The sequence below is a fragment of the Colossoma macropomum genome, unplaced genomic scaffold (genome assembly GCF_904425465.1).
Source record: "Colossoma macropomum unplaced genomic scaffold, Colossoma_macropomum, whole genome shotgun sequence".
NCBI classification, from domain to species: domain Eukaryota; kingdom Metazoa; phylum Chordata; class Actinopteri; order Characiformes; family Serrasalmidae; genus Colossoma; species Colossoma macropomum.
Window position 1 is genome coordinate 6,348,321 of NW_023494786.1, and position 13,238 is coordinate 6,361,558.

At 38.1% G+C, this 13,238-nt stretch overlaps 1 protein-coding gene across 1 annotated transcript in view; it reads right to left on the reverse strand.

The window, feature by feature from the left end:
• LOC118799150 (NACHT, LRR and PYD domains-containing protein 12-like) overlaps positions 1 to 13,238 on the reverse strand; it is a 49,122-nt gene that overhangs the window by 23,269 nt on the left and 12,615 nt on the right. Inside the window, exons 5-7 of the mRNA XM_036558872.1 lie at positions 9,431 to 9,604; positions 8,739 to 8,912; positions 3,948 to 4,121 (exon numbers count right to left, since the gene is read on the reverse strand). Of these exons, the coding sequence (XP_036414765.1) occupies positions 3,948 to 4,121; positions 8,739 to 8,912; positions 9,431 to 9,604 (522 nt within the window). The remainder of the gene's footprint in view (positions 1 to 3,947; positions 4,122 to 8,738; positions 8,913 to 9,430; positions 9,605 to 13,238) is intronic.

The following is a 13,238-nucleotide window of genomic DNA, read 5'->3' on the forward strand; positions in this document are numbered from 1 at the left end:
AATTCATGGTTCCGTCAATTATGGCAAGTCACAAGCAGCAAAGCACCCCCACACCATCACACTACCACCTCCATGTTTCACAGTTGGTATGATGTTCTTATTGTGGAATGCTGACTTCGCTTTACACCAGATGTAATGGCGCCCCTGTTTTCCAAAATATTCCACTTTTGACTCATTAATCCACAGAACACTATTTCAAAAGGCTTGAGGGTCATCAAGGCGTTTTTTGCAAATGTGACACAAGCCTGTATGGTCCTCTTGGTTAGCCATTATCTAAGACAAGTGAGGCCTGCAGTTTCTTAGATGTTTATCTGGATTCTTTTGTGACTTCCTGGATGAGTTGTCATTTGGAGGAATTGGGGTAGCCAGAGCACTTTCTAAGAAGACTGACCACAGTTCAAAGTTTTCTCTATTTGGAGATAATGGCTCTCACTTTAGTTCACTGGAGTCCCAGTACCTTAGATATGGCTTTGTAACCAGACTGATTTCACATCTTTTCTGAAATTTCTTTTGATCATTGCATAGTGTGCTGCTTCTTGAGATATTTTGGCCTACATAACATTGTTGAAGGAGTTATATTTAAGTGATGTTTAAATTCAACAGGGCTGGGGGTAATCAAGCCTGGGTGTGTCTATTTTAATTGATCCCAAATATCAAGTAAATATCATTAATTGACTTAATGAGTAACTCAGTGGGCAATTACTTTCTCACATAGAGCCAGTTGCTGTTGGATAACTGTTTCCCCTCAATAAATGAAATCACTTAAAATCAGAGTTTTACATGTAATCATGTTCCCCTTGTTTTATGTTATTTTTTGTGTGGTTATCTAAAACTGTTTAGTGTCAAATATTAAAAATTGAAGAAATCAGAAAATACTTTTCCACAGCACTGTACATATGTAAATGTTTTGTGTTGATATTATACTGACAGCCAATACATATTAAACTAATTGCTGAAACAGAGCTTTGGTGCAGCAAAGTAGTATATAGCAAATTGAATGAATGTACTTTAGAGATCCGCCCAGTATAAAACTGTGAAAACAGTGTTTCCCATAATGTTGAAAAGAAAGTAGCATGACTGCCTTTTTGAGTGTGCTGAATCTCAAACTGTGAATTATCAGATCAGTTCTTTATATCTTAGATCCTGTTAGCTTTTCAATAGAAATGTAATAAAATCTCCAAAATAGGGCAGCCACGTTAATGTAAGTTAAAACTAATTCCTAATTTACTTGTGGTTTGCTCATGTCTTTACAAAGCCTTCATGAATGAGGCCCATTTCTTTATTTAGATTAGAGCTGATCTATCTATATTTAATTTTTAGATTAAATATATTCAATTTCTGATCTTATTAGGACATTCTACTCCATTTGTACTTTGTATTATTCACATTGTGAAGCTGTGAGCATTTTAAATGTATGCTGTGTGCAACTATAATAAAGCAGAACATCAATGCAGAACAGTAATTAGTAGGCTAGTGAAATGGAGAACACATCACTGGGGCTCTCACAGGCCTTCAGCACCTCCACTGATTCTCAACAGTATTAGGATTTGGGTGAGGATTAGTATCAGGGTTACATTCATCCTCAGGGTGAGAGTTAGTTTTAGGCTTTGGGATGATATTAGGATTAGGGTTAGGGTCAGAGTTAGTTTTACATAGACTAAAATGAATTTAATAAATATTTAATTGAATGTAAATTAAATGAAAGATAAGCATCTACAAGTCATCTACAGTGGGATCTCCAAATAAAGTGTTACCTAATAATAAATTGAAATTGATAAGTAAAAGAACGAACATCATATCAACAGTTGCAGGCTGAGTGGAGATGGTTAGAGTTTAAAAGTTTTAAATGGTGGAGTGACACCAGCAAGCAGAGCTTTAGAGTTTTCTGTAATGTATTCCAGTTCATTGGTGCACTGAAGCTAAAAGCAGATTTTCTCAGCTCAGTACAAACTGTAAGAACATGACAGGTGATCACAAGAGCTGAATATTTTCTGCAATTCATGAGGAGCTGAATAAACCCTGTTACATGTAAATCATTTAGTACCCCCTGTGGCAGCCCATGAATAATGTTATTAGGCCAGGCCTGTTCATATTTTTTTGTGATCAATAATTTTTATTTGTATTTCATCTTTCCCATCAAGACATTTCAGTAAATCTATGTACATATCCAGGGTCTGCCCAAAAAAAGACTCACATCAGACTTGGTCTACCTTGATGAGTAGAGAAAGTACAGAATAGATGATCCATACATCCCTATCATAACTGACAGCCTACAGACATTGGAGCATTGGAGTATTCTCAAGCATCCCCACACCCACAAGTCTCCAAACATATGCCACACCCTACACCTTATAACTTACCAACTGCTGTCCCTTTGAGTCAATAGGTTTCTTCCATCAGTTACAGCACTGTTTCACTATACATGTGTGTTTATGTGTTTTTATATATAGTTGTAGCCATAGTCTGGGTTCACTATGGAGAAAAGTATATGTCCTTTCATGCTTTCTTCTATTCTCCAACATGTTCTCCTTTTCTTGCTGTATTTACAGTTGTATGTCTTTTTGTATTTGCTCCTCCTGTGGTGAGGACATTGCTTCTTTTAACCTTGACTCCTTCACCTTCCCTCCTAACTTTTGATCCTCCCTCCTTTCAACTTTTTCTCCTCCCTATTTGCTCCCTTCCCTGACCCTTAGTGTCTCTACTTAAACCACATCAGTCTGTGGGTTCATTAGACTGGTGACAGACTGATGATCAAGCTGTGTCTGTGCATGATTCTCTGCAAACATATGAATAAAACTCGAGATCTGAAGATCCAGTCTCCTGACTATTCCTGCTGAATTTCTAACACTAGGTGCTAAAGCTGCTAGTAACAGCACAGCAACAGTAGCACGCTGTGATGACGGCAAACTGAACCAGACGCTCGCAGCAGAGGCTTGAGAACAATGCTTTAATAGCTGTAGGGCAATCCAAACTCACAGTCGATGAACACAGGCAGAAGGTCGAAGGTCGACCACAGAAACAATACAGTACAAAAGAGCCAGACTTGAATTGTGGTCACAAACAAAACATGGGTCATACACAGAGAGACAGAAACTGGCACAAAGGAAACGCTCAGTATGCACAAGTGTGACAGTACTTGACCAGGTTTATATACTAAACTAATGAACACTTGTAACAAGCGACAGGTGTGAGTAATCAGTAGTCAGGCAAACCTGAACAGGGATGGGTGGATCTGAGAGAGTCCTGAGTCATGTGCTGCAGTGAGGGGTTCTGGGAAGCGTAGCCAAGAGAAGCCACTCCATGGTGTTGAGTGTTTTTTTTTTTTTGGAAAAACATGTGCAGGGTTTGTGGTATACAAAACTTCATCTGCTCAATATAAATTATCTCCCACTTTATGTGCGAATCATTTCCTTAGAAAATTAATTCTATCATTCTATCAATAGTGTCTTCAAATCTGTTTCCTCTAATTTCAAAACTAACATTATTACCAAACCATAGAGAAATTCCTTCTCCACTTTTAAACTGAAGTAGGTTTAAATAAGTTTCAGTGCCAAAACACTTCACTATACAATTAAATTTAGAGTTGTTTCATGTATTCTGTGATCATTAGTTAGCCTATCACAGTGTATGCTAAATATTAGCTATTACATTAATGTTTCTATATGTAATTGCAATTAGCTTAACAGTGTAAACAAAAAAAGTGACAACTAAATCTAAAAACTTAGTGTTCATCTTTATTGGTGGTTAGTCTAGTTTATTACAACAGACTCAAAGAAAGATTTCTGAATTGAATGAGAGAGAAAATGCCATGACAACTCACTACACATTCATTACAGGAATGAGAACAGAGAGAGATAATAGAAAAAATTATGTTCTTATTGATTTACCAGTTGATTGATTCTTTTTTTAACTGTTTTCATTCAAGAATTAATTCACAGAAAGCTCACCTGAGTGTCTCCAGTTTACAGTGTGAGTTCTTCAGTCCAGCAGAGAGCAGCTCCACTCCTGAATCCTGAAGGTCATTGTTACTCAGGTCTAGCTCTTTCAGAGATGAGTTACCAGATTGTAGAGCTGATGATAGACTCCCACAGGAATTTGTGGTGAGACCACACCCAGCTAGTCTGTAAAAGTCCAAATAAATATAGTACATGGTGTAATCAGGGGAACTGTAAAGGAATTACCTTACTCTCCATTTTCTACTTTCACTTTACTTTCAGGAATAAGTACACAAGATATTCATAACTTGATTATTCATCCATGTGATCCCATTCAAACAGAAAGGATAGCTACTGTTTTTCTAAGTAGAATCTACCTGTTAGCAGCATAAAACGCTAACTGGCTATTCAAAATTTGGCTATGAGTTTGTGAGAGTGACAAGAGAGTGGATTTTTGGTTTGCTGTTCCAACATAGACTGATTTCTTATTGCTTCCACACCTCTAAACTAAACAGTGAAGATAAACAGTGATACCAACTGCTGTCCCTTTGAGTCAGTAGTGTAACAATATCATTGTTAATGAACTGAGGTTTATGTTTCTGTACGGACCTATTAGAGTGTGACACACATACACAGTGAGTGCAGACTTGTAGAGAAGTAGTTAGAGACACACACGAGTATTCCAGTTATAATTCTTCCAAATAAAACTAAAGTAAGCAAAAGTAAGGCTTTAATCATCTATTCTGTTAATTGTGAATGTGCAAGAGAACAGAATGAAACATGGTGGCAGCGGTGTACAGGTAAATTAACAGAAGAGTGATACCCACTAGCTGACAAGCTAACACTGCTAGCAAACTCCACAGTGAGGAGAGAGAGTGCTACAACTGCTCAAGATGGAAGGTCTCGTTCCACCAAGCACTTTAAATCTGGATTCAGACAACTTGGCAAAGTCCTGGAAGGCATGGAAGGAGGAGTTCACGTTGTATTTTGAGCTTGCCATGCCAGACGCAGAGGAGACCATGAGAGTAAAACTTTTCTACTACTTAATAGGAGAAAAGGGCAGAGAGCTGTGTAATACACTGAGTGCAGATGACACAGGCAAAAACAACCGTGAGTAAACTGGTCAAACTGTTCGATGAGAACTGTAATCCAAAAGTCAATGAGACTGTGGAGAGATATAGATTCTTTGTGAGAAACCAAGGACAGGACAAATCCATTGACAAATATGTCACAGACTTGAGGGCGTTAGCCAGTACATGCAACTTTGGACAAATTAAAGAGTTACTAATACGGGACAGGATCGTGTGTGGAACAAATGATGCTGCTCTGAGAGAGAGAGAGATTACTTAGAGAAGATAAACTTACACTGGATAAATGTGTACAACTTTGTAGAGCTATGGAGCTGTCGAGAGAGAACAGAAGAACCCTGGAGGGAAGAACAGTAGAGGAGATGCATATGGTTAAAAAATATACATCGAAGGACAAAGATGATGACATTTCATGTAAATTCTCTGGGAAAAGGCACGAAAGAAATAAGAAAAAATGCCCAGCATTTGGAAAGAAATGCAAGAAATGTGGACAAAACAATCACTTTTCTGCTATGTGTAAGACCAGAGCTGAGATAAGTAAACAAAGGAAACCTGTACATACAGTAACAGAACTGGACAATGACACATATGAAGACATCCTAACAGTCACAGTGAGAGAGAATGCAGGCACAGTGCATCAGGTGAATGACAGTTCAAAGACAAAACAGCTTTACGCAGGAATGCTGATTGGTAAAGTGTTGGTGAAATTTCAAATAGACTGTGGAGCATCATGTAACATAATACCTGTACATCTCCTGAACCCTGACACGAAGTTAGAGCAGACAGACAAAGTGCTTGTGATGTATAACAAGACAAAACTGCATCCCATAAGCAAATGCAAAGTCAAGGTAAGAAACCCCAGAAACCAAAAACTGTACAGATTAGAGTTTCAGGTGGTGGACCAACAGAGTGGGATTCCCCTGTTAGGCAGAAAAGCAAGTGAAGCAATGAAACTGATCAGAGTACAGTATGAGAACATACTTGCTATAAATAGCATTGTGAAAAAAGTGGAGAGTGAGGGAGGACAGTGGACACTGGATGATATAATGATAGAATTCAGGGATGTGTTCACAGGAGATGGCTGTCTGGAAGGCGAATATGCCATTGAGATTGACAAGTCAGTGGAACTGGTCAAGCTCCCAAAACGCAGAGTACCAGTGGCTATGATGAAACCCCTAAAAGAAGAAATTGCAGACCTGGAGCAGCGATAGATCATGGCACCTGTTGAATGCAGTACAGACTGGATCAGTAGTATGGTGGCACTACAAAAACCATCAGGTAAATTGAGAATATGCATCGATCCAAAGCCTTTGAATAGAGCTCTCAAACGCAGACATTTTCCTTTTCCTACCATTGATGACATTTTACCAGACTTGTCAAATACCAAAGTCTTCACAGTCTGTGATGTCAAGCAAGGGTTTTGGCACGTGAAATTGGAAGACAAATCAAGCTATCTTACAACATTCTCCACACACTTTGGCAGATTTAGATGGCTGAGAATGCCCATGGGTATCAGCCCTGCACCAGAGGTCTTCCAGAGGAAGTTAATGCAGGCACTGGAGGGCCTGCCAGGCATTTATATCATTGCTGATGATGTTCTTGTTACAGGTGAAGGAGAAACTATGGAAAGTGCAGCCAAGGACCATGATGAGAAACTGAGACACTTTTTAGAGAGATGTCGTGAAAGGAATATCAAACTCAATGCTAACAAGTTCAACCTGAGAAAAGAGGAAGTTTCATACATTGGACATTTGCTGACATCAGAGGGATTGAAAATTGACCCAGAAAAGGTGCGAGCAGTCACAGAAATGCCAAGGCCAACAGATGTAAAAGGAGTACAACGTCTTGTAGGAATGGTGAACTATCTGTCCAAGTTTTATGCTCACCGATCTGATGATTGTGAAGTCTTGAGACAACTCACTCACAAAGATAGCAGGTGGGACTGGACTCCAATGCATGAGGAAACTTTCGTAAGGCTGAAAACTAATATTGCCAAGACACCAGTTTTGAAGTATTACAGCCCTAAAGAGGAGCTAACACTGCAATGTGAAGCATCGAAAACAGGATTAGGAGCTGCTCTTACACAAAATGGAAAGCCTGTAGCTTTCACAAGTAGAGCACTTATGGCAACTGAAAGAGGCTATGCCCAAATGAAGAAAGAGTGTCTTGCAATTGTCTTTGGAATGGAAAAGTTTCATCAATACACCTATGGTCATCAAGTGACAGTTCAGTGTGATCATAAGCCACTAGAAAACATAAGCCACTAGAAAACATTCTCAAAAAGCTGTTACTGAGCGCTCCAAAAAGACTTCAAAGAATGTTACTTAGATTACAGAAGTACAGTATTCATGTGATCTATGTGCCAGGCCGAGATATGCTGCTTGCTGATACTTTAAGTAGAGCGTACTTACCTGAGAGTACCACTGGCTCAGTTGAAGCAGAGATTGAAACTGCAAATATGGCACAGTATTTGCCAATCTCAACAGAGAGACTGAAAGTGATAAGCTTTGCAACAGAGACTGATGCAAATCTGCAGAAACTGATCCAGACAATTCAAACAGGATGGCCAGCGAACAAAAGGAATGCACCTGCTGAAGTAGCACACTACTACACCTTTCAAGAAGAACTGACCTATCAGGATGGGATAGTCTTTAGAGGAGAGTGAGCAGTCATTCCAGATGCAATCAGGGAAGACATTATGCATAGAATACACTCTTCACACCTAGGAGTAGAAGGATGTCTCAGACATGCAAGAGAGTGTGTATACTGGCCAGGGATGAGCAAACAAATCAAAACCTATGTAGCCAAGTGTGACTCATATAGGTCAATGGATATCCGCCAACAAAAAGAAACATTACATCCACATGATGTTCAGGACAGGCCATGGGCTAAAGTAAGGACCTATTTGTCTTTGAGAACAAAGATTATCTGGTAACTGTGGACTATTACTCCAATTTTTGGGAAGTGGATTACTTACCTGATACTACGTCCAACACAGTAATTAGGAAGCTAAAAGCTCACTTCACTAGTCATGGGATTCCGGATGTTGTATGTTCGGACAACGGACCCCAGTATATCTCTCAGGAATTCAAGCAGTTTAGCCTGAGGTGGGAGTTTGAGCACAGAACATCGTCACCTGGTTACCCCCAAAGCAATGGAAAACCAGAGTCTGCTGTTAAAATGGCTAAGAGGATATTGAAGAAAGCAAAAGCCTCAGGTCGAGACCCCTACCCCCTGGCTATACTGGACCACCAGAATACACCAAGCCAAGGTCTAAACGCAAGTCCAGCTCAAAGACTTTTTAGTAGGAGAACAAGGACTCTTCTACCAATCACTGACAGTCTTCTTAAGCCAGAGATACAACAGACCACACAAGGACTGAGAGACAACCAGCTACGACAGGCTAAATACTACAACCAAACAGCAAAGGATCTGTGTGCTCTGAAACAGGGAGAGAGAGTCCAGCCTTTTGAGCCACAGACAGTCTGGAGACTAGCAACAGTGATCAAACCAGTTGATCACCAATCCTATGAAATCAAATTGGAAAACGGCAGAGTTTTGTGGAGAGAGAACATGCCATGACAACTCACTACACATTCATTACAGGAATAAGGACAGAGAGACAGACAACAGAACAAGTGATGTTAACTTATTGATTTGCCAGTTAATTGGTTCTAACTTTTTTCCGACAGGACTGAATTCACAGAAAGCTCACCTGAGTGTCTCCAGTTTACAGAATGAACTCCTCAGTCCAGCAGAGAGCAGCTCCACACCTGAATCCTGAAGGTCATTGTTACTCAGGTCTAGCTTTTTCAGAGACGAGTTTTTGGCCTGTAGAGCTGATGATATATTTTCACAGGAATTTGTGGTGAGACCACACCCAGCTAGTCTGTAAAAGTCAGAATAAATATAGTACATGGTGTAATCAGGGGAACTGTAATAGAATTACCTTACTCTCCATTTTCTACTTTGACTTTTCTTTCATAAATAAGTGCAAAAGATATTCATAGCTTGATTATTCATCCATGTGATCCAATTTAAAACAGACAATACAGCTATAGTTTTTTCTCTCTAAGTAGAAGCTATCTGTTTATTAGCATAAAAAATTAAGTTCCACAACAATCCAGCCAATATCTGATACAGTTAAACTTAGAACAGATCTTGCAATATACTTAAAAAAATCATTTCTGAATAAATAAAGAGAAAAAGAATATCATGTTTTTTTCAGCAGCACATTATACTGTTTGTGTTTTAACATTTCAAGGATGGCTACAGAAAGAGATTCAGTACTATTCTAAACCCATGTGAAACAAATATTAAAATTACACATACATGTATTATTATAAAGATACATTTTATTATAGTTTGTAAATTTTTTTATTAAAATTGAATTTACACAAAGTTCACCTGAGTATCTCCAGTTTACAGTGTGAGTTCTTCAGTCCAGCAGACAGCAGCTCCACACCTGAATCCTGAAGGTCATTTTTACTCAGGTCTAGCTCTTTCAGAGATGAGTTAACAGATTGTAGAGCTGATGATAGATTCTCACAGGAATTTGTGGTGAGACCACACCCAGCTAGTCTGTAAAAGTCCAAATAAATATAGAACATGGCGTAATCAGGGAACTGTAATAGAATTACCTTACTCTCCATTTTCTACTTTGACTTTACTTTCAGGAATAAGTACACAAGATATTCAGAGCTTGATTATTCATCCATATGATCCCATTTAAAACAGACAATACAGCCATAGTTTTTTTCTCTAAGTAGAAGCTATCTGTTTAGTAGCATATAAAATGCTAACTTCCACAACAATCCAGCTAATATATGGTACAGTTAAACCTAGAACAAATTTTGCAATATACTAAAAGAAGCATTTCTGAGTAGATTAAGTGGAAAAAAAAAATCATCTTTTTTCAGCAGCACCTTATACTTTTAGAGTGTGTATATATTTCAAGGATGGCTAGAGAAAGAGTAAATAAATCCGAACATATTAATTCAGCTCTGCAGCCCTGCCACTGGCTGCCAAACAACCACACAGCATAAAAGATCCACCCCATACTTAACAGATGGCAAAAAGTTCACTTTCTTTCTTTCTTACTTTATTTATTTATTTATTTCCAAACATGAATTTGATGGTTGTAGCAAGTTCTATTACATTTTACATTTACAGTTATGTCTCTTTTACCCTCCTGATGACCCTTCCATGTATATGTTGTTTGTGCAACAACACTGTACAGAGGACTAGCATCACTATTTCTGTACCAGCCAAATTTTCCTGTAAGCCCTTGGCAGTGATTTAGGGCTTTTACTCTGCATAGCTGACTATTTTTCTTGGGCTTTCTGATCTTGTCTTGACTTTAACTGTTCTCTTTAATGTCTTTTCCTTAATGGCATTTCAGACAGTACAAATTGCAAACAGGAAATGTTTCATTATCTTTTACAATCTTCTCTTGCTGTGTATGATTCAATTATCTTTAGAGATTAAGATCCTCTGAGGTTTAAAGGGTTAGAGAATTTAGTATACAATGGAATTGTCTACACCACAGTAGAATCAAATGATCCCTTTACAAAAATTACAATAGTGGGTTCACTAAAAAGCCACATTTTTATTCTCAATATTTTGAGTTCAGCAAATAAAAGATAATTTAATATTAAATTGTAAGACAGTGTCAAAGATTTTCAACCCATATGTTGTAGTAAATTCTTTTCACTTAGATATGATCAGACTATGTTCTCATATACCTCATTATGTACCTATCAGAAGTATACTGATCAGATATTACCTAATTTAAGAGTTTAGTGTTAAACCAATAATCTATTTAGTAAATCAGTTGTGGAATCACCCCTCTCTGGAAGGATGTTGCAAATTTTTTCTAAAAAACCTCAAGCATATAGGACCTCTATTCCCAGAAAATCTAGGGAAAAAGTCTCAAATAGAAATATTACATAAAAACAAATAGAATGTTTGTGCGTCACAGCAACTTCACAATAACAGCCTTCAACATTGCACAGTTTGTTGATTTTTGAATTAAAAAAAACACATCTACAGCAAACTATTTAAAAAATATATTGCTAATGCACAGTTACTTTATATTTGAATAACGCTAAACATAGAAACAAGTAAATAGTAAATATGGAATGTTTAAAATTTGGATGCTATACTAAGTCAGTACTCAGTACCATCCCTTTTGGCAAATATCACAGTGTTTTTTGTCCAGTTAGGTGTCTTTCTGTTCATGTTTTAGGAACTTTCTTACAGGTTACTTCTAGTTCTGTGATATTCTTGATCCGTCTTTCATGCACTGCATGTTTTAAAACCTACCCACAGATTTTCAGTGATGTTTGAGTCAGGAATGTGAGGGCCATTCCAAAAGGTTCAGCTTCAGTTTGTTAAAGTAGTTCATGATGTGTTGTAAGGTATGTTTTGTGTCACTGTCCTGTTGTAGAAACCACCAGCCTCTTTTCAGCTTCCATTTCACAACTGACTCACATTTCCTACCAAAATGTACTGACATTCAATGGAATCCATTCTTCCATTGACTGTGCAATGTTTCCTGAGCCACTGGCTGCCATACAACCCCAAAGGATACTAGATCCTCCACTGTGACTAACAGTTAACATCATCAAATGCATCAAATGCTGCTTTATTTTTCTCAAAACATTTGATGATTGTAGCCAAAGTCGTTTTTTTTTATTTCACCAGTCCAGATATATATATATATATATATATATATATATATATATATATATATATATATATTAGCCCCCTTTTACCCTGTTCTTCAGTGGTCAGGACCCCCATGAACCCTAACAGAGCAGGTACTATTAGCGTGGTGGATCATTCTCAGCACTGCAGTAACTCTTATGTGGTGGTGTGTTCGTGTGTGTTGCGCTGATCCGAGTGGATCAGACACAGCAGTGCTGCTGGAGTTTTTAAACACTGTATCCACTCACTGCCCACTCTATTAGACACTCCTACCTTGTCAGTCCACCTTGTAGATGTAAAGTCATGATAGCTCATCTGCTGCTGCACAGTTTGTGTTGGTCATCCTCTAGTCCAGAGAAACTGTGCATTGGCAGACAAATAATATTTAAAAATTGATGATTGAGATTGTTTACTTCGTCTACTTCCAAAAAAGTTGTGACAGAATGCAAATGGAAGATCAAAAGAGAAAACGTTGATTTGTAAATTTCACTTTGACCTATATTCAAATAAAAGCAGTAAAAAGACAAGATATTTAGGATGTGTCTGAAAACCCAGTGATCTCCCTCCACAGACAGCATTTACATCATAATATGTGATCCTGACAACAAGGCTCTCAATTCATAGATAGCTCAAATATGCTGCCTACTGAGGTTTCTTATTTTGACCGAATATCGAGAAAGAATTTTCCACCATATCAGTGATCAGAGCCTTCAATGAAGGATCATAAATAGAGAAAGTGAAGCTGTTCACCAGGGAGAAAAACAAAAAAATCTGCTATGTCAGTTTGGAAGTAAGAAAGTCAGGGTGCTGGTTCACTGGTTAGATCAGGGGTGTCCAAACTTATCCACAAAGAGTGGCTGTAGCTGCAGGTTTTTATTGGAAACAAGCAGGAGCTCATCTGATTCCCCTTAATCAGGAAAAACAGGTAATCATGAAAACTTGGAGCCACACTCAAATACAAGGCAAGATCCAAGACAGAGCTGAAGATTAACAGTAGATTAGTAGATTAATTGAAAGATTAAGGATTTATCTATTTTTAACCTTTGAGTTTATTTTGAACATAAATGCCTTTGTTGTAAACACAGATCATTTAGCCTTACACATTCGCTGTAGTGGTAATGTACGTTCATCACCAGCTATCGTGTTAAGCAGACTATAACTTCCTCCACAGCTGGTAGCTTTATCAGAAACCTTCCACAATTATCAGCTTCTATCAGCTGTCCATCTAATCCTACCGAATTAGATATTATGACTGAGAGCATAGAGGCTACTTTTCATTCTACTCTAGATAATGTGGCTCCATTAAAAAATAAAATAATAAGGCAGAAGAAGCTGCACCGTGGTACAATGATCATACTCGAGCTTTGAAACAGACTGTCTAGAACTAGAAACTAGAGCGAAAATGGCACCTGACTAAACTAGAAGTGTTCCAGTCCACCTGGAGGGATTATAGCCTTATGGACTATAGAAGAGCACTTATTGCAGCCCGCTCAGCCTTTCTCTCCTG